This window comes from Opisthocomus hoazin, chromosome 21, assembly GCF_030867145.1.
Source record: "Opisthocomus hoazin isolate bOpiHoa1 chromosome 21, bOpiHoa1.hap1, whole genome shotgun sequence".
NCBI classification, from domain to species: Eukaryota; Metazoa; Chordata; class Aves; order Opisthocomiformes; family Opisthocomidae; genus Opisthocomus; species Opisthocomus hoazin.
In genome coordinates, this window is record NC_134434.1 from 3,066,298 (window position 1) to 3,083,347 (window position 17,050).

Sequence of the window (17,050 nt, forward strand, 5' to 3'; positions counted from 1 at the left end):
GGACAACGAGGGGAAGATGGGCCATAAGTGAAGCGATGAAGCTTGTCAGTAGGATCTGGAGGGTCTTCCCTGGGGGGGTTCTCCAGGGCATGGGATCCAGGAGCAAGTCCCTGATCCTCTCAGAGAGCAAGGTAATGGGAACTCCAAGAGTCCGGCCATCCTGAGCACACAGCAAGGAGTAAGGAAACCTCTCCTGAGCAGAGGATAATTGTTGCAGACTCTTCATGACAGGGACAGGCGAGTGGTGGGACTTTGACTCTCGCCTTTTGTCGTGATGGATACAGGGCTGGAAAACAGCTCTGGGGTTGAGGAACCCTATGCATGTCATCCCCCACCATCTTCCATCTACCAGTCACACAATGGTTGCACCGCCTGGACTCATCAGCCAACACTTGGCGAGATGGGCTGTGAACGGGTGTCGTTCCTACTGGCACCTGCCCCTTCCCCTACCCAGCAAGCAGCACAAAGTGGTGGGTAGCCCACTCTGTCCCCTGCAGATCATGCCAACACCAGTGCTTGCGTTGTCCCAAAAGGCTCCAGGTGGAAATATGTGCAGTTGCTGGGAGAAGACTTGGATCTTCGCCGCATCACCTGGAAGCTCCCACCTGAAACCATTCCCCGCCTCTCTGGCAGCAGCCGCTTATCCTCAGACACCGAGGGTCTCCTCCACGAGGAGGACTGCGACGTGGCTACTGGCAGCCTGAGGAGGAGCGGGACGCCCCGGCCCCAAGCAGGTGAAGGACGTCTTCGTTACGGCGCTGAATGTCCTGTCTCATCCTGCTCTGACCCGAGGGGCCGGCAGCTGGGCTCTGCCCCAGTACTTGTCCCCTTCCTCCCCTCGTGTGCCCATCCTTGTGTTGGCGTGATGCACTGTTCATGTGCTGTAGTCTGCTTCAAAACCTTGTCCTGGTGTGTCTGCTCACGAGAGTGTCAAGGTAACCTCCATCTCGGCATGGACTTGGGAGCCTGCTAGCAAGTTGCTTCTACAAAAGGCTGGACCTTCGAGGCAGGAGCAAACTCAGATGATACCTGCTAAGTGCCACCTCCAAGGGCAGCTCCTCACCTTAATTAAGTGCCCTGAGTTTATGGGGCAGATCTGCTGGACTGTTAAACTGAAATCACTCTCTCATGGGCAGCTGATCTCTCCTGGCCTGCTGGGAAGGGATGGGGGTTTGCCAAGGACCAGAACAACGGAGCAGAGTTTGCTTTTCAGATCCAGCTGAGATGGGATCCAGCGTGAGATTTGGAGAAACTGCCTCCATAAAAGGTTGTTTTCCTTCTTCCGCCTTCTTTCTTAATCTGAAATTATAAACCTGTGCTTGCGTCTAAGGACAGATGTGAGAGAACATGGTGAGAACCACAAGGCAGTGCCCCAGTGAGGCCGAGGTCTGGAGTTACCTTGGGCACCATGGGTGTCTCTGGTGCCGGGTGTACGGCAAATTCTCCCTTTACCTGTTTGTTTCTGCATCCTCACACTGAGTAGTTGTGGTTTGCTCTACATGTAGCGCTCCAGAACAACCTTCCAGAGTGGCTGAAGCTGGGATGCAGCCAAGGCAGGGTGCACCATGATGCCTCCTGCTTCCTCCCCATGGAAATTGGAGCAGAAGCCCTGTCCAGAGCCATGTTCCTCATGGTGTGCCCTCTTTCACAGAGCACTTGCTGAATGGCCGAGTGGACTTCTCCTTCCCCGGCAGTGGCAGCAGCACGCTGACCAGGACAACGAACACCGGTTACCACCAGATGAACTCACACATGCAGCAGGAGCACAGGATGATGGGGAGCTCCTCACTGACGAGAGACTACTCCACAGTGCTGATGGGGCATGGTGAGTACTGTGGTGATGGGACCTGTCCTTCCCTTCCACCCCCATGACCGTCTTTGGACCCATGTCCTACAGGTCCTGTTGGGGTGAGGACTGTGTTCACAATTAAGGGGGCCTATGAGCCAGAGATCTGGAAGGTCGTGTTCTCACCACTGACATGTAGGTGCTTTGCAAAGGCCACCTTGCTCCCAGACCAGTTTGGAAAGGGTTCCCATCCTTCAAGTGCAGAGTGCTTGGGAAAGGAAGCTACATCCTTATCCTCATACCACAAAAAACTCCATGAAGAGCACGTGTGTCTTCTCACTCTATCTAGCACCATGGTTGCCTTTCAGCTCCACACGTGTACATCAGCTGGTGCTAACAGAAGGTTGTTAAAAGGCTCTTCAAATCTGAGCCTTAAAAAGTCATCTCTGCAGGAGCCAGCACCTGGGCTGAACCCGCTCTGAAGTCTCCAATGGTGTTTTTCTCTCTTTCTCTTGCACCACTTCTGTAGATTACCCAGGGAGACTCCTCCCTCCCATCCATGAAGATGCTGGGAGGACAATTCCACAGCACCGGGATGTGGGTTTCAGGAGCAGGGCAAAGGTGAAGGGTTACTACCCCAGCACTGGCTTTCGAGACTCTATAATCATGACCGATGGGTCTGCAGGGATTTGCAAGTACATAGGTACAGCTTTGTCCAGTGTCTCCTCCCAGCCACGCATCCCATTACAGCCAAGCCACTGTCCATCCATGAGCTGTTGCCATCCACTGCTCCCCCCAGACCCTCTCTCCATGGCTTGCTGTGTCCCACACTGATCTTTCTCCTGACTTGTCCTGTGCCTCCATCACACCACCTTTCCATTTGCAGGTGACTTCAGCTGTGTTTCAACCCACCTGGGCTGATTAACACTCACCACCACTGCCACTGTTCTCTAACGAGCTGATCAGCTCATTGTCCCTGTCCTCTTCATTTCTAACAAGCTTGTTATTCTCAGTCTTACCCCACAGGCATTTGGAGGACTCTTGGGGAGAACGTGTGCTCTATACAAGCTGTCCCTCTGCAAGCTCCTTGGCCAAAGCCCATATCACTGAGGGGTTTCAATACCTGAATGTCACTTGGGAGGCTGCTGTGATTGCCATGAGCGTTGTGTCCCAGTGGGCTGAGTTGGGGTGGAGACAAAGCACCCAGTCCTGGTCCCAGCTGCCCCCATCCCCTTCAACTGTCCCTGGAGGTGTTGGGCTGCTTTACCTATAGACTATGGCCAGTCTTAGCTACATCTGAAGATGTCTGTGACGCTTCTGGCAGACTGGACTGCGTGCTTCAGGGTGAGCGAGGAGGACCACACACAGCACCTGGGCCCCTGCTCTGGTCTTTCTACCACAGGGGCATGAAGCTTACCTTGATTTGTCCCACCCAAGGTTAGCACCTCAAGGCCATTGGATGTCACTGTAGGTCTGCAGAGTCATCCAGTCTCCCCTCGTGATCCGCCAGCTTGCAGAGAAGACATCTCGCCACGTTCTCCCTGGACCATCAGGACCATGCCCTGCTTGCGTGTGTCACTCCTTCCTCTCACCCAGCCCCCTTAGCACCCAGCCCCCAAATCTCCACCCTGATGTTCCCTTTTTGCCTCAGACTCCAGGCTGCCGCTGGGCATCCCCGACACCCCCACACGTCTGGTCTTCTCCGCCCTGGGACCCACCTCCCTGAAGGTGAGCTGGCAGGAGCCACGCTGCGAGAAGGAGGTACAGGGCTACAGCGTGCAGTACCAGCTCCTCAACGGAGGTCAGTGAACAGGCAGTTCATGGTGGGAGTTTCTGGTGGTGGAGAGTCTGGTCTGGGTCTTTTCCTGGGCAACTGGCTCTGGATGACCCTGCTTGAGCAGGGATGGTTGGACCAGATCACCTCCAGACATCCCTTCCAACCTCAACCATTCTGTGATTCAGGGTCTGGTCCCAACTCTGCTGTTCATGTAGCCTTGAGGAAATGTCTCGGCTACCTCACAGCTCTTGTTCCCCATTTCTGCTGGGGGGACAATTCCTGGGGGTGCTTGTGGAGTCCCCCCTCCCCCCAAAAAAACTTGGACTCGTTCTTCAGCAGCCCCAGTGTATTAGTTGAAGTATTCTTCATCACATTGGCCTTGGGGGAAGGATTGGAATTAAAATATCTAATTTTCACATGAAACTTGGGGCAGTGTTAGTGAAAATGTAATTCTCTTTGGCTGAAAATCCCTGAGTTTTCAAGAAGCTGTTGTTTGTCCCAAAACTTTTTTGGAAAAACATCTCATCCTGTACTACCAGTTGTTGATGGCAAGGTGTGATGGAGGTGGCTGAGGCTGGAGCCCCTGGATGACTTTTTCAGGCAGTTTGTTTGAGGTAGAGTTTAGGCGAAAGGCACGGCTCTGTCTTTGTGCCTGCAACATGATGCTGACATTCTCATTGAGAACAAGTCTTACAAGGAGCAACTGAAGGAACTGGGGCTGTTTAGTCTGGAGAAGAGGAGACTGAAGGGGGACCTTATTGCTCTCTACAACTGCCTGAAAGGAGGTTGTAGTGAGGCAGGTGTTGGTCTCTTCTCCCAGGTAACTAGCAACAGGACCAGAGGCAATGGCCTCAAGTTGCATCAGGGAGGTTTAGACTAGATATTAGGAAACATTTCTTTACTGAAAGAGTGGTCAGACATTGGACCAGGCTGCCCAGGGAGGTAGTTGAGTCCCCATCCCTGGAGGGGTTCAAAAAACATGTAGATATGGCACTTCAGGATATGGTTCAGTTAGCATGGTGTTGTTGGGTGGATGGTTGGACTTGATGATCTTAGAGGTCTTTTCCAACCTATGGTTCTATGATTCATTCCCTGTGCATCCCAGGAGAAGTGCATCGACTCACCATCCCCAACCCCAGTCAGAACTCGGTGGTGGTGGAGGACCTGCTGCCCAACCACTCCTACATCTTCAAGGTGAAGGCACAGAGCGAGGAAGGCTGGGGCCCCGAGAGGGAAGGAGTCATCACCATAGAGTCCCAGGTGGACCCGCAGAGCCCCCTCAGCCCTGTACCAGGTGAGGTGGATGGGGGACAGGGGAAGGGTGGCACTGATGTCTCTGCTGCTGCCTACAGTGGTGGCCTTTCTGTTTTCTCACTCCTTAATACATCCTGAGCTCTCCTTTCTTTCCTTTCATTTTGAAATAGGACCTTCTTCCCCATGCACTCATTTTCCACTAGCTGTCTAGATAGCTGAGACCTTCCAGCTCGTTACACAAATGCTGTGTGCAGACCCCTCCCCGGCTCCTCCTTGCCACCTTCTGTGATCCTGACCTCTCGCTCGTGCCCCTGCAGGTTCACCCTTCACGCTGAGCACACCCAGTGCTCCCGGACCGCTGGTTTTCACTGCCCTCAGCCCTGACTCCCTGCAGCTCAGCTGGGAGAGACCCCGCAAGCCCAATGGGTCCATCTTGGGCTACATGGTCACCTGTGAGATGCTTCATGGAGGAGGTACGGTATCAGGCTGCGGAAGCCCAGTTCCCTGTGTAGAGCACAAGATACCTCCAGCAAAGGACGCAACCTGCTGCATTTTTGCTGAAACCAGCAACAAAGCTGTCCGCTTGCATCGGTGCAGACAAAGTAGGGACATCAGGCTGATTCCAGGCCTGGGAGCTGCTGGACCCTGACACTTTTTGTCATTGCGTGGTCTGGTGTAACCAATGTGGTGAGCAGAGGAAAGATCTGCAGCTTATTACTGCCCAAACCCAGTGGAGGTTGGTTGTTGAGGATCACCACTGTACTAAGATAGAGTTGCCTTAACCCTTGGTAGAACTGGGTGTGATCATACAGTCTGTGGGTGGCATTAAGTGTAGGGAAAGCCAAGACAGCAGCCAGAGTTGGGGGGAATGTGGCAGTCACTTCTGTCTGTCTTCACCCCTGGTATGTCTGTGTGGATTAGGGGAGCCCAGGAATATCTATGTTGAAGGAGACAATCCAGAAACCACCCTGACTGTGCCCCACCTGAGTGAGAATGTCCCATACAAGTTCAAAGTGCAAGCCAAGACCACCCAAGGCTTTGGGCCAGAGAGAGAAGGCATCATCACCATCGAATCTCAGGATGGAGGTACGGTACCATGTCTTTGTGGAGGTGCAAAGATAAGAGACCTCTCAGAGCAGGCAACACAACTGCTGGAGTCCCTTTCCAGCTCTGGTGGTGACTCCATTTTCCATGAAAAACATGGAGACATTGTCTTCCATGATGACAATGCTGTGCCTTGTGAGCACTGTCCCAGTCCTGATGCACACTGAGTGATGGAGACTCATGAGAACCTGCCAGCATTTAATTTATTATGAAACTTCTGTCTTATGCCTGGTTGTACACATACCTGGAGGCAGCTTCTTACACTGCACAGGTGTAAGACCTTCGCAGTCCTCCCAGTTCCTCCTAAACCTGGCTCTGATGTCAGCAAGAGAAACCTCCTGAGCTGACTGTTGGTGCTCACTGTGCAGGGTTGAGCAGTTGGAAGCTCCTTGTTGTTTCCAGGCTGACTCATCCCTTTTCCTTCTCCCTAGGCACTTTCTCCCAGTTTGGAGGACAGCAGTACATGAGAGAGGAAGTGTACAACTTCCCCACCGAATACACCACCAAGACCAGCATCAGCCATTCCTCTCTGGAACCCCACTTCACAGGTAGGGGCTCGCTGTCTGCTTTGAAACCCTTGGAAAGCAAAGGGTAACCCTGCTTGTCCAAAGGTCTGAGGGTGCTTTTACCTCAAGTGTCAAAGCCAGGGAGGGAGGGTCGATCCAGTGGGATGGATGAAGAGGACCAGACCCGTTCCTACACCCTGTCCATGCTCTGTCCCAGAGGCAGCTGCAGTCATTTCCCTGGGTGCTGCTCGGTCACCAGAGGGAATGCTGAGTTTTCAAAGTCCACCAGGACTATCACTAAGGACCAGATCATAACTCTTCCTGCAAGGTTAAATTTCTTCAGAGCTGGAAAAAACACAGAAGTGTGACAACTGTCTTTAATTACATCAGTGTAGTTGTCCCACGTTGTCCCTCTTGAGTTCAAGGACTCGTGGGCTCACACTGCAATACAAAGAGTTTGGGAGCTGTTAGGAAGTCCATCGTATTGACTGACATAGCAAAGTACTGAATCACTTGATCTGGAGAGGTTTTCCATCAATTAAAGTGGTATTTGAGGGGAAACCTCTACCAGGAATCCTCAGGTAGAGCAGATCCTCCTCCTTGTGACCCCGTACTCAGTGCGGTGTCCTGACCACCGAGCCTCTCGTTGCAGACGGCATGCTGCTGACGACCCAGCGAGTGGAGACCGCCAGCAGCACCCTCACCAAACAGGTCACCAAAGAGTTTGTGAGCCGGACCGTGACGTCCAGCGGGACCCTCACCAAGCAGATGGAGAGGCAGTTCTACGAGGCCTGAGCCAGGGCAGGCTGCCCGCCAGTGGGACATTCAGATGGCAGGGTTTTGTGGAACGATACAAGCGTGCTTCATCCAGACGCTGCTGCGGTGCCTGGGGAGCTCCTCCTGTGGGGAGAGACCCTCCATGGCACTTCAAGCTCTGGTCTTTTGGAGCCCAGTGCACTCAAAGTTCTGCAACGGTTGGGTCATCAGGTGTGTGGTCATCCTTCAGGCCTTGTTCCCTCCTATCTGGCTCTGCAGAGACTAAGCTCTACAGAGTCCACAGGGATGTCTTCCATGAACAGTCACCGCTCACTCCAACACCATTCTTCAGTGCCAGTCCATCCAAACACACCTGCTGAAATTCGGGTGTCTCGACGGCTCCAGCCTCCCCAGACAAACGGAACAGAATGATTTATTCTCAGGTCCTCAGTTTTGAGAGGATCCCAGCTGGCACCATCCTGATTCATAGAGGGTCACCGTTTCCATCTTTGCTCCAGGCTCTCTGGCAGCCTGCCTGTCCACTGGAGATGGTTATTTTGTTCTGTTCGGGTTTTTTATACAAGAGCCGCAGGGTAGGGGTTTGGGGTAACCTGTGCTTTCTTACTGCACCTGTTTGTGTCTGTCCTTCGCTGCTAACATTGGTACCACGATAGCAAAGCAGAGCCTTTCATTTGTATGGCATTACTCATGATGGCCTTTGATGCATTTTTTTTTTGCATATAATACTGTACAGTTTTCGTAGTCTATATAAAAATATATATAAATGTATTTTATTATTTTATAAAAAAAATGGAGGTGGATGAGATCTATGCTGAATGTGGAGGCTGCACTGGGACTGTGGCTGCTGAGAAACAAGAAGAACTGGAAGAAAGGAGTTAAGGGCCTGATCCAAAAGCCACAAAACCCTGTGGAAGGCCTGTTGATGAGCTGGTGGGCTCTGCCTTGGGCCTTACACCCTCCAGCACCGGAGACTCCAGCAGAAGGCTGCAAGCAGCCAGAGCTGCTCACTGCACAGCATCCTCCAGCCGCAGGACGCGCTCAGAAGGGCTGGGAGCTGCCTGGGGGCGAGGGGTGGGAATGGCGCAGGCAGCGGTGCCTGGAGAAGGGAACGGTGCCGGGGGTTCTTACAGGGCTGATGTGGAGAGCATGAGATTTTTGGGCAGGTGATGTTGGATACCTTTTAAAGCCCTTTTGCCGAAGAGTAATGTCCACAAAGGGACCTGTGATGGCTCAGTAAAAACAAGGGAAGAGCAAACCTGGGCACAGCAGGTTGTCTCATCAGCTTGAGCAAGCCCCTGAGCCTCCGTCAGCCCCCAGCTTTAGCTGTCCTTGGACGGTGCTGGGTGCAGGGCTGAGCTGAGACCTTGCTGGGCCCCGTTTTGTGGCTCTGGGCACGGTGCCTGGCGTCTCGCTGCCCTCTGCCAACGAGAACAATCGGGTTCCTTGTCTTGCTGAACAGCGTGTTTCCCTGGCTTGCTTCAGCTGCACGGGAGCAGGCGAGGAGCCTGCCCGAAGCAGCAGCTGCCACCATTCGGGATTAGAGCTTCCAACCAAAACAGCACCTGCCTGGGCTCCTTGGCAGCGTCGCCTGCCTGATTTGATCTGACGCTGGACCTTGACTTTTTTGTTCTTTCATTTTCTTTTCTATTTTGGACTTGAAGGAAGACTTTCCAGCGCCGTCACCACCGAGAGCTCCGTCTCCTCTCCAGGCTGTTTGTTTGAGTGGGAGGAGTTGTAGGCGTTTGAGCCAAAGATGCACAGCGGTGAGTAAAGTCCACTGGAGTCTCCAGGACTGCAGCTGGAGCTAGGTCAGTTTTGAACTTGGGTCAAGAGATACTTCACTGTCCCGGTGGTTTTACTGTGCCTTCAAGAGGCACTTACATTTCCAGAGCAAGTACTTTGTGGTCCAGGGCAAAACACTGAATACAGCCTCAAAAGGGAGCCCCACTTCCAAGCATTTTAACCCAGGCTGTTGTGTTACCCAAGAGAAGAGCACAGCCCGTCAGCTGCTGCTCTCCAGGGCGTCACGGCATCCCCATGCACAAGGCAGCTGCGCACCTAACCGATGCCTCGCACTAGAACAGCGTCACTTCTTGATTTTCATCTGGTCTTTAAGGCTGGTGGTGATTCAGCCTCTCCAAGGCAGATCCAGCAGCCCGCTCCAACAGTGGGTCTTTGATCAGATGGCTTCCTATTGCACTCAATAAATGTTTTCTGTACAGTCTGCCTCTTCCTTTTTCTTTTAAAAAAAAAGAAAAAAGCATCGCGCCCCAACGCCCTTCATCTGCAGCAGCAGCAGATGAAGGACGCGTGCCAGAAGCAGAGACCCAGGCAAGGGCTTCTGCCAAGCATCAGTGCCTACTGCCCCTACACCACCATCCCCTCCTGCAACTGCAGCTCCGGAGGCACTGCCGGACCCCATGGCCCTGGTAATGGCTCATCACACCAGTGCAAACTGGAGTTCAACCAGTCTCCTCTGAGGACAGGTCCCCAGTGACTTTGGTGTCAGAGCTCCGCTCAGGTGGGTGCAGAACTGTGCAAATGTTTTGCATTTATTAAGTAAATGACGCAGACAACTTGATTCCCTTGTGAAGCGAGGAAAGCAGCTGCCTCTCGGAGGAGGTGATCCCAGCCCAGGCGAGGTGGTCGCTCCTCTACAGGGGCAGCACCCTGGCCCCTCCGGAGGGTTTGGTGAGGTAGAAGGTGGCTGTGCCGCTGTATTTCTCCTAGGAGACAAGAGGAGCAGTAAGACCAGTGCTTCCTCGGCTCCGTTTTTCTCCTACCTCATCCAGTGGTTGCTGGTTCTTATTCTGAAGGATTTGAGGGTTGGGTCCACACTCACCCATCCACCCCTTTATAACTCGTGGTGACGTTCCCTCTGCCCCAGCTTCACATCAGACAGCAGAAGCACAGCCCTTTGGGTCTCTCCTCACTTCAGACACCTTCTTCTGCCCCTTCTTTATCCCCCCCCCCATTTATGGGGCGCACCATGATCTCACATAGCAGCAAAAGGAGGCTCTGCCTCATTCACTGCCCCTGTCTCCTGACACCCCCATTTTGCTGGGGTTTTCAGCTACCAGTGCTCGCTGAGCTGCTGATTTAGAGAACATTGATGACAGCACTGACATCTTTCCTGGGCTGTAACTGCCCGTGCTGAGCTCAGCATTGTCTAAGCTCGGCCTGGATTATTTTTCCCTAGATAGATTCAGCTTTCCTGAAGCTCACCCAGCACCCTTTCACTCACTTTCTCAATGCAGTAAGGACTTTTGGCAGTGCTCTGTGACCAGCACGGTGTTGAAACGCCTGCAGGAGCTCAGCAGCATCGACAGACTTGGGGCTATCCCTGCGCGGCACTGCACGGGCTACGCTAACCCCAAGTGCCTCAGGAGAGCAGCTTCAACAGTGTCCCCAGGCCATGCCCCCGAGTGTTTCCTTGGGATCTTAAAGTCAGGCTCTTGGCACTCTTCTGCCATGTACCTGGATGTGGTGCTGGGCTCTCCCCGCAGCCCCGGCCTCCAGCAGCGTCACCGTGCAGCCTCCAAAGCCTCCCCCGGTCATCCTGCTGCCATAAACCCCATCGACCTCCAGGGCTGCGGCTACCAGCTCGTCCAGCTCCGGGCAGCTCACTTCATAGTCATCCCTGGAGACAGGAGACCCATGGTCAGCCCTGCCCCACACGCCGGCCACCGCAAACGGCTGGAACACCCCTCTGGGTGCACCCACGGCTGTAGCAAACTGCAGCAATGCAGGATGCCGCAGATCCCGGGCCAGCTCTCTCCCTGGAAGTGCACGTATACGTGAGCAGGGCTGCAGCACGGGGACCCACTGGGTGCTGCTGTAAGCAGCACACGTCTGTAACATGCGTGACTGGCTGCCTTGTCCCAGCAAACCCCGGTGCAGAAGCCTGTCAGGCGTGTCCTAAAACTCCCCGGCAGGCTGAGCCGTGAGAGACACCGGGCAGGACACGGCTTGGCTGCCGCCGGTGCTGCACCCATGGGCAAGGGAACCCTCCTGTGCAGCCTGCTGTAGGTGAACCTGCTTTGGCAGGGGGGTTGGACTAGATGACCCACAGAGGTCCCTTCCAACCCCGACCATTCTGTGATTCTGTGATTCTGTGACACAGCCTGCCCTGCCGAGGGCTGGTACATCCTCACCTGAGGGAGTTGTGACTCTCCACCATCAGCCTCCCAAATGTCTTGTAGTCCATGTCCTGCAGTGCTTGTGCTGCCTGGGCTGTCCGGGCTATCTCACCGATGACGTGCCTGGCCCGCCGGTACACCTCCTCGCCCAGCCGGCTCCTGGCCGCTGCAGAGATATGGACATCCTCTAGCAAAGCTGCTCGGGGCTGCAGGAAGCTGCTGGGAGCGAGCACAGCCGCGTCCTGCAACCCCGCTTCTCCACTCATGGCACGCTCCTGTCCCAGCGCATGCATCCACCCATCCACCCCGGGTGTTGCCCCGCAGTCTCAGCCCGTGCCATGGGGCACTGAGCTCCTGCTGCCCCGTGGAGCGGCCAGAGCCGAGGGAGGGACCGTCCCCACCTTCCAGCTCAGCCATGGTGGCATCTCGCAGGCTGGCCTTGCCGAGCGCCGCCGCCGCCTGCTCGCACTGCCGTCGGCGCGTGGGGTACTCGCTGCCCGTCAGCGTGTGCCGCACGTTGGAGTTGGTGATCAGGACGGCCAAGCTGGCATCGGTCAGAGGGACCAGGACGGTCTCCAGGGACCTGCAGCGAGAGCTCATTGGGGACCGTGTGCCCATCGCCCCTGCCTGCTCCGGCCCTCGGCCATCCGGGTGAGGCCACGTGGCAGGCAGCTCCTGCCTCCACAGAGGCAAAGTCTGCACGGCTTAGGATTTCACTCGAGCATTTCACTCCCAATTATTAGTCCCACAATTGACCTTAGCGACTTTGTGGGACAGACAGCCCAGGCAAGCAGCAGAAAGGATGCAGGAGGAGAAATGAAGACACAGGAATTAAAACGTAGGGAGCCCCAGCTCCGTCCCCCCCCCCCTGAGATTTTGGGCTGGGTTCAGGGCTGAACTCCCTGCGCTCCTGCATTTATTTCATGGCCACGGGACGAGCTCATCCCCACCTTCCCAAGGAGGTGGGCACAGCGCAGCGAGCTCGGTGCTCAGCCCTGACCTGCAGTCGATGAGCAACGCGTGGCCTTCCTTGCCCATCACGGATATGAACTGGTCCATGATCCCGCAGGGCATGCCGGCAAACGTGTGCTCTGCTTTCTGGCACACCAGGGCCTTGGCTACCACATCACCGTTGTCTGTGCCAGAGCAGAGAGACGCAGGTTAGCAGCTTTGGGACCTTTGCTCCTTGCCCTGGAGCAGGGGGAGCAAACACGAAGGTAAAAGGTTGCTTTCCCATGGAATGGGATTCTGCTGAAACATCAGCTGCCGGGGCTTGTGGCTGCACCAGTGCACGGCATCTGCGCCAGCGTGGGTCCCCACATCCACCTAAATGTGATTAATTTGACACTGATGTCTCAGATTTCTCCATTTTTTGGAGTCATGAGGGCGGGGAGAAGATGCTTCCAAGGGAAGATCCTCTCATCCCCCAAGCCAGCCCCAGGAGTGGTCCGTGGGCTTCAGAGGCATGGGCAGATCAGGCTGGGTGAGCCAGAAGAGCCCTGCACCCACAGCAGTGCCAGGTCCGGCTGCGGCGTGGGGCTGTGACCCTCTCTACAGCAGCGTTTCCCCGAGGGCTGTGGGATCTTGCTAAGGGCATCCCTCTCATCCCAGCTTTGTCCCGAGAATGGAGGTGCCAGGGGCCAGGACCGGCTGTCACCTTACCAGGGCAGAGCTGCTGGAGGAAGGTGTAAGCAGCCACCTCCAGCGCGGCTGAGCTGGAGAGACCCCCACCCAGGGGGATGTCACTGGCTATCACGGCGCTGAAGCCCGGCACGGGACCACCTGCAAAAAGAGACGGGAGGAGGGGGGCCGTGAGCCCCGGCAGGGCTGCCCTGCCCCACAGCTCATGGGGAACCAGCTCCAGAGGAGCCCCTGTCCAACATCCCATTTTAAAATGCAGGGTGACCCACGGCAGAGCGTGACCCAAGCATATCCCCCCCCCCCCCCCCCCAAACACAGGGGTCTTTGAAGCCGAAAGCATCTCTGCTGGAGCCTGGTCCCGGCAGCAGCTGTGGGATTGCGCCGGCACTGGAAGAGCCCCTGGAGCACACCAAAGGCTGGGTGCCGAGCACCGGCCCCGCGTGAGGAGGGCTCTGACCCGCCCGGCAGCCTGTGCCTTACCCCGGTAGTGCTGGATGACGCCCTTGACGTAGTTGGCCCAGCGAGGCTGCCCCGGGCTCAGAGGGCTGCCTTGGCGGGGAGCCGGGAACTGCACGCGGTGGGGCTCATCCGCCTCCGGCGAGGTGGTGAGGATGGAGATGGTCCCGTCCTGCGTGGGGGATCCCACCAGCACCGTCCCCAGCTGCAGGGCCTGGGAGGGGGGGGGGAGGTGAGCTCAGACCCCACAGCATCACAGAATCACAGAATAGTAGGGGTTAGAAGGGACCTCTGTGGGTCACCCAGCCCAACCCCCTGCCCAAGCAGGGTCACCCACAGCAGGCTGCACAGGACCTTGTCCAGGCGGGTCTGGAATATCTCCAGAGAAGGAGACTCCACAGCCTCCCTGGGCAGCCTGTTCCAGTGCTCCGTCACCCTCAGAGGGAAGAAGTTCTTCCTCATGTTCAGACGGAACTTCCTGTGCCTCAGTTTGTGCCCATTGCCCCTTGTCCTGTCGCTGGGCACCACTGAAAAGAGCTTGGCCCCATCCTCCTGACACCCACCCTTCAGATATTTATAAGCATTTATAAGGTCCCCTCGCAGCCTTCTCTTCTTCAGGCTGAACAAGCCCAGTTCCCTCAACCTCTCCTCGTAGGGGAGATGTTCCAGTCCCCTCATCATCCTCGCTTGGAGCTTCCCCACTGGTGGCAGGGGACAGCTGTGGCTGCTTCAACCCCCAGCTGGCAGCACCTGACCCGTGTTACCCCTAACTTCGTCTGCACGGAGCCGCCAGCCCCCGCCGCATGCTCCAGCTCGTCACAGCATCAAGATTTCTGGCTGTTTAATGCCACTTAGGGTCAGTCTTAGCACCGAGATTTGTGACCGCCCAGCCCAGCTCAGCGCTGGGGTGCTGGCTGCTGGGCTCCGGGGGAGTGGAAACCCACGACAAGGATGTGAGAGGCTTCGGGAAGTTCTCTTGCCCGCAGGAGAATTCAGCTGACCTGCTCCCACGCTCCTCGGCCTCAAGATAATTAGCTGCACGTTTGATTTGTGACTGAGCGGGGGCTTCCCCGCTGAGCCAAAGGAGGGCAGGAAGCCCCAGCTGCTTCGAACCCACTCCCCACGAACGGAAAATGGTTTGACGGGGTTGCAGAGCAGAGGCTTCAGCTCCTCGAAGGGGCGGTCGGGGAGGGGGAATGACATCCCACAGAATCACAGAATGGTCGGGGTTGGAAGGGACCTCTGTGGATCACCCAGTCCAACCCCCTGCCGAAGCAGGGTCACCCAGAGCAGGCTGTAGAGGACCTTGTCCAGGCAGGTCTTGAATATCTCCAGAGAAGGAGACTCCACAGCCTCCCTGGGCAGCCTGGGCCAGGGCTCCGTCACCCTCAGAGGGAAGAAGTTCTTCCTCGTGTTCAGACGGAACTTCCTCTGCTTCAGTTTGTGCCCATCCCCCCTGCAGCGAGTCAGGAGCCGGTCTGCGGGTGCTGCCCCCCGTGCCCCGGGTCCTGCTCCGAGCTCCGGCGGTCCCGGGAGCGGTGGGGGCATCCCCGGGGATCCCGCAGGGTCCTGGGCGGCGGATCCCGGGGGGGAGAATGGTGGAAGGGGGATCCCGGGGGACCGCGCAAGGTCCCGGGCAAAGGAACCCGGGGCGGACATCCCGGGACAGGAGGGGGAAGACGGCGGCCGGGGACCCCCGGGGGCTTGGGGGGGACGGGGACGGACCCCGCAGGCTGACACGGAGGGATCGCGGGGCCGAGGCGGCGGAGCACGGCCCTTACCATGGGCAGCACGAAGCCGCCGTTGTAGTCGGTGTGCTCGCCGATGAGGTTGACCCGGCCGGGGGCCCAAGCCGCCAGCACCGCCGCCCCCCCGAAAGCCTCTCCGTGAGCCCGGCGGGCGGCCGCCAGCAGCGGGGCCGAGCCGGGCTCCGCCGCCGCCTCCGCCATGGCCGCTCCGCTCCGCCCCGAACCGCCCGGGGCTCCGCTCCGCACCGCCCCCGGTCCCGCTCCGCCCCCGGTCCCGCACCGCCGGCAGCCGGGCTCGAACTCGCGGCACTAAGGGGTGGCGGCGGAGCTGGGGGGGGGCCCTTCCCGGTCCGCGCAGCCCCTTCCCACGGAAACGCCCCCCGAGCGCGAGCGGATCTATAGGCAGGGCAGAGTCACGCCTATACACAGCCCCGCCCGTGGGTACCCACGGCGGTGCCAGCGCCCGGGGCTTCGTACTGGAAAGTATCCATATCCACATCCATATCCATATCCATACCCACATCTATATCCATATCCATACTCATATCCATAAACACATCCATACCCACATCATCTATATCCATACCCATACCCATATCCATAATCACATCCATACCCACATCTATATCCATATCCATACCCATATCCGTAATCACATCCATACCCACATCTATATCCATATCCATACCCACATCTATATCCATATCCATACCCATATCCATAATCACATCCATACCCACATCATCTATATCCATATCCATACCCATATCCATAATCACATCCATACCCACATCTATATCCATATCCATACTCATATCCATAATCACGTCCATACCCACATCTATATCCACACCCACATCTATATCCATATCCATACTCATATCCATAATCACATCCATACCCACATCATCTATATCCCTACCCATATCCATAATCACATCCATACCCACATCTATATCCATATCCATACCCATATCCATAATCACATCCATACCCACATCTATATCCATACCCACATCTATATCCATATCCATACTCATATCCATAAACACATCCATACCCACATCATCTATATCCATATCCATACCCATATCCATAATCACATCCATACCCACATCTATATCCATATCCATACCCATATCCATAATCACATCCATACCCACATCTATATCCATATCCATACCCATATCCATAATCACATCCATACCCACATCTATATCCACATCCATACCCACATTCACATCCATACCCACATCCATATCCGTACCCACATCCATATTCATATCCATACCCATATCCACATCCCTATCCATCCTCACATTCCCCCCCCCCCCCCCGCGCTGTCCTAACACCCGGACACACAGCTGTACACAGCCACCCACCCGTGTCCCTGCTGCCCGTGCCCATCGCCGTGCGTGTCTCACGCACCGACGCACCCGCACACACCGCCGGTGCCCGTGCTGCGCCTGCAGACGGCAGCGCCCGCCTGCGCTGGGGGGTACGCGCGGGTGCGTACCGGTACGCCGGTGCGCAGTCAGTGAGCGGGGCCGGGGCAGGTGTGGAGACGGGGGGGGAGGGTCCGTGCCCCTGGGGCGGTGCCGGTCGGGCCCGCGCCCGCGGGTGGGTGTGAGCCGGGAGGTTCCCCCCCCCCCCGCGGGGCCGGGCTGCTGCGCTCCCGGGGCGGGGCCCGTTCCGCGTTCCCGGTTCCCGGTTCCCGCCCGCAGCCGGCGCGGGAGCCCCCGGGCCGGGGGCCGAGCCCATGGCGCGGAAGGAGCCGCTGCTGAGCGCCCTTAAAGGTGAACCTGGCCCCCCCCCCCCCCCACCAGGTACCGGTCCCCCCCTCCTCCGGCAGCCGGTACCCC

At 56.6% G+C, this 17,050-nt stretch overlaps 2 protein-coding genes across 2 annotated transcripts in view; one reads left to right on the plus strand and one right to left on the minus strand.

Moving 5' to 3' along the window:
- ITGB4 (integrin subunit beta 4) overlaps positions 1 to 9,417 on the plus strand; it is a 31,660-nt gene extending 22,243 nt beyond the window's left edge. The window contains exons 33-41 of the mRNA XM_075440762.1: positions 534 to 734; positions 1,652 to 1,825; positions 2,316 to 2,489; positions 3,438 to 3,587; positions 4,669 to 4,857; positions 5,135 to 5,290; positions 5,739 to 5,903; positions 6,353 to 6,469; positions 7,080 to 9,417. Of these exons, the coding sequence (XP_075296877.1) occupies positions 534 to 734; positions 1,652 to 1,825; positions 2,316 to 2,489; positions 3,438 to 3,587; positions 4,669 to 4,857; positions 5,135 to 5,290; positions 5,739 to 5,903; positions 6,353 to 6,469; positions 7,080 to 7,222 (1,469 nt within the window). The 3' untranslated portion in view covers positions 7,223 to 9,417. The remainder of the gene's footprint in view (positions 1 to 533; positions 735 to 1,651; positions 1,826 to 2,315; positions 2,490 to 3,437; positions 3,588 to 4,668; positions 4,858 to 5,134; positions 5,291 to 5,738; positions 5,904 to 6,352; positions 6,470 to 7,079) is intronic.
- Positions 9,418 to 9,738: 321 nt separating this feature from the next.
- On the minus strand, positions 9,739 to 15,395 carry GALK1 (galactokinase 1). Its single transcript, XM_075440761.1, has 8 exons — positions 15,222 to 15,395; positions 13,465 to 13,654; positions 13,006 to 13,125; positions 12,344 to 12,479; positions 11,745 to 11,926; positions 11,359 to 11,509; positions 10,682 to 10,844; positions 9,739 to 9,930 (listed from the first exon to the last, which is right to left on the minus strand). The coding sequence occupies exons 1-8, from the start codon at positions 15,387 to 15,389 to the stop codon at positions 9,859 to 9,861; spliced, it is 1,182 nt and encodes a 393-aa protein (XP_075296876.1). The 5' UTR covers positions 15,390 to 15,395; the 3' UTR covers positions 9,739 to 9,858.
- Between the last annotated feature and the right edge of the window lie 1,655 nt (positions 15,396 to 17,050).

Coding starts and splice junctions, on each gene's coding strand:
- GALK1 (XM_075440761.1), bottom strand. CDS start 15,389: ATGGCGGAGGCGGCGGCGGAGCCCGGCTCGGCCCCGCTGCTGGCGGCC. Junction 13,655..15,221: donor GCGGCTTCGTGCTGCCCATG/GTAAGGGCCGTG, acceptor CCCCCCTCCCAG/GCCCTGCAGCTGGGGACGGT. Junction 9,931..10,681: donor GAGCCCAGCACCACATCCAG/GTACATGGCAGA, acceptor CTTGTCTCCTAG/GAGAAATACAGCGGCACAGC.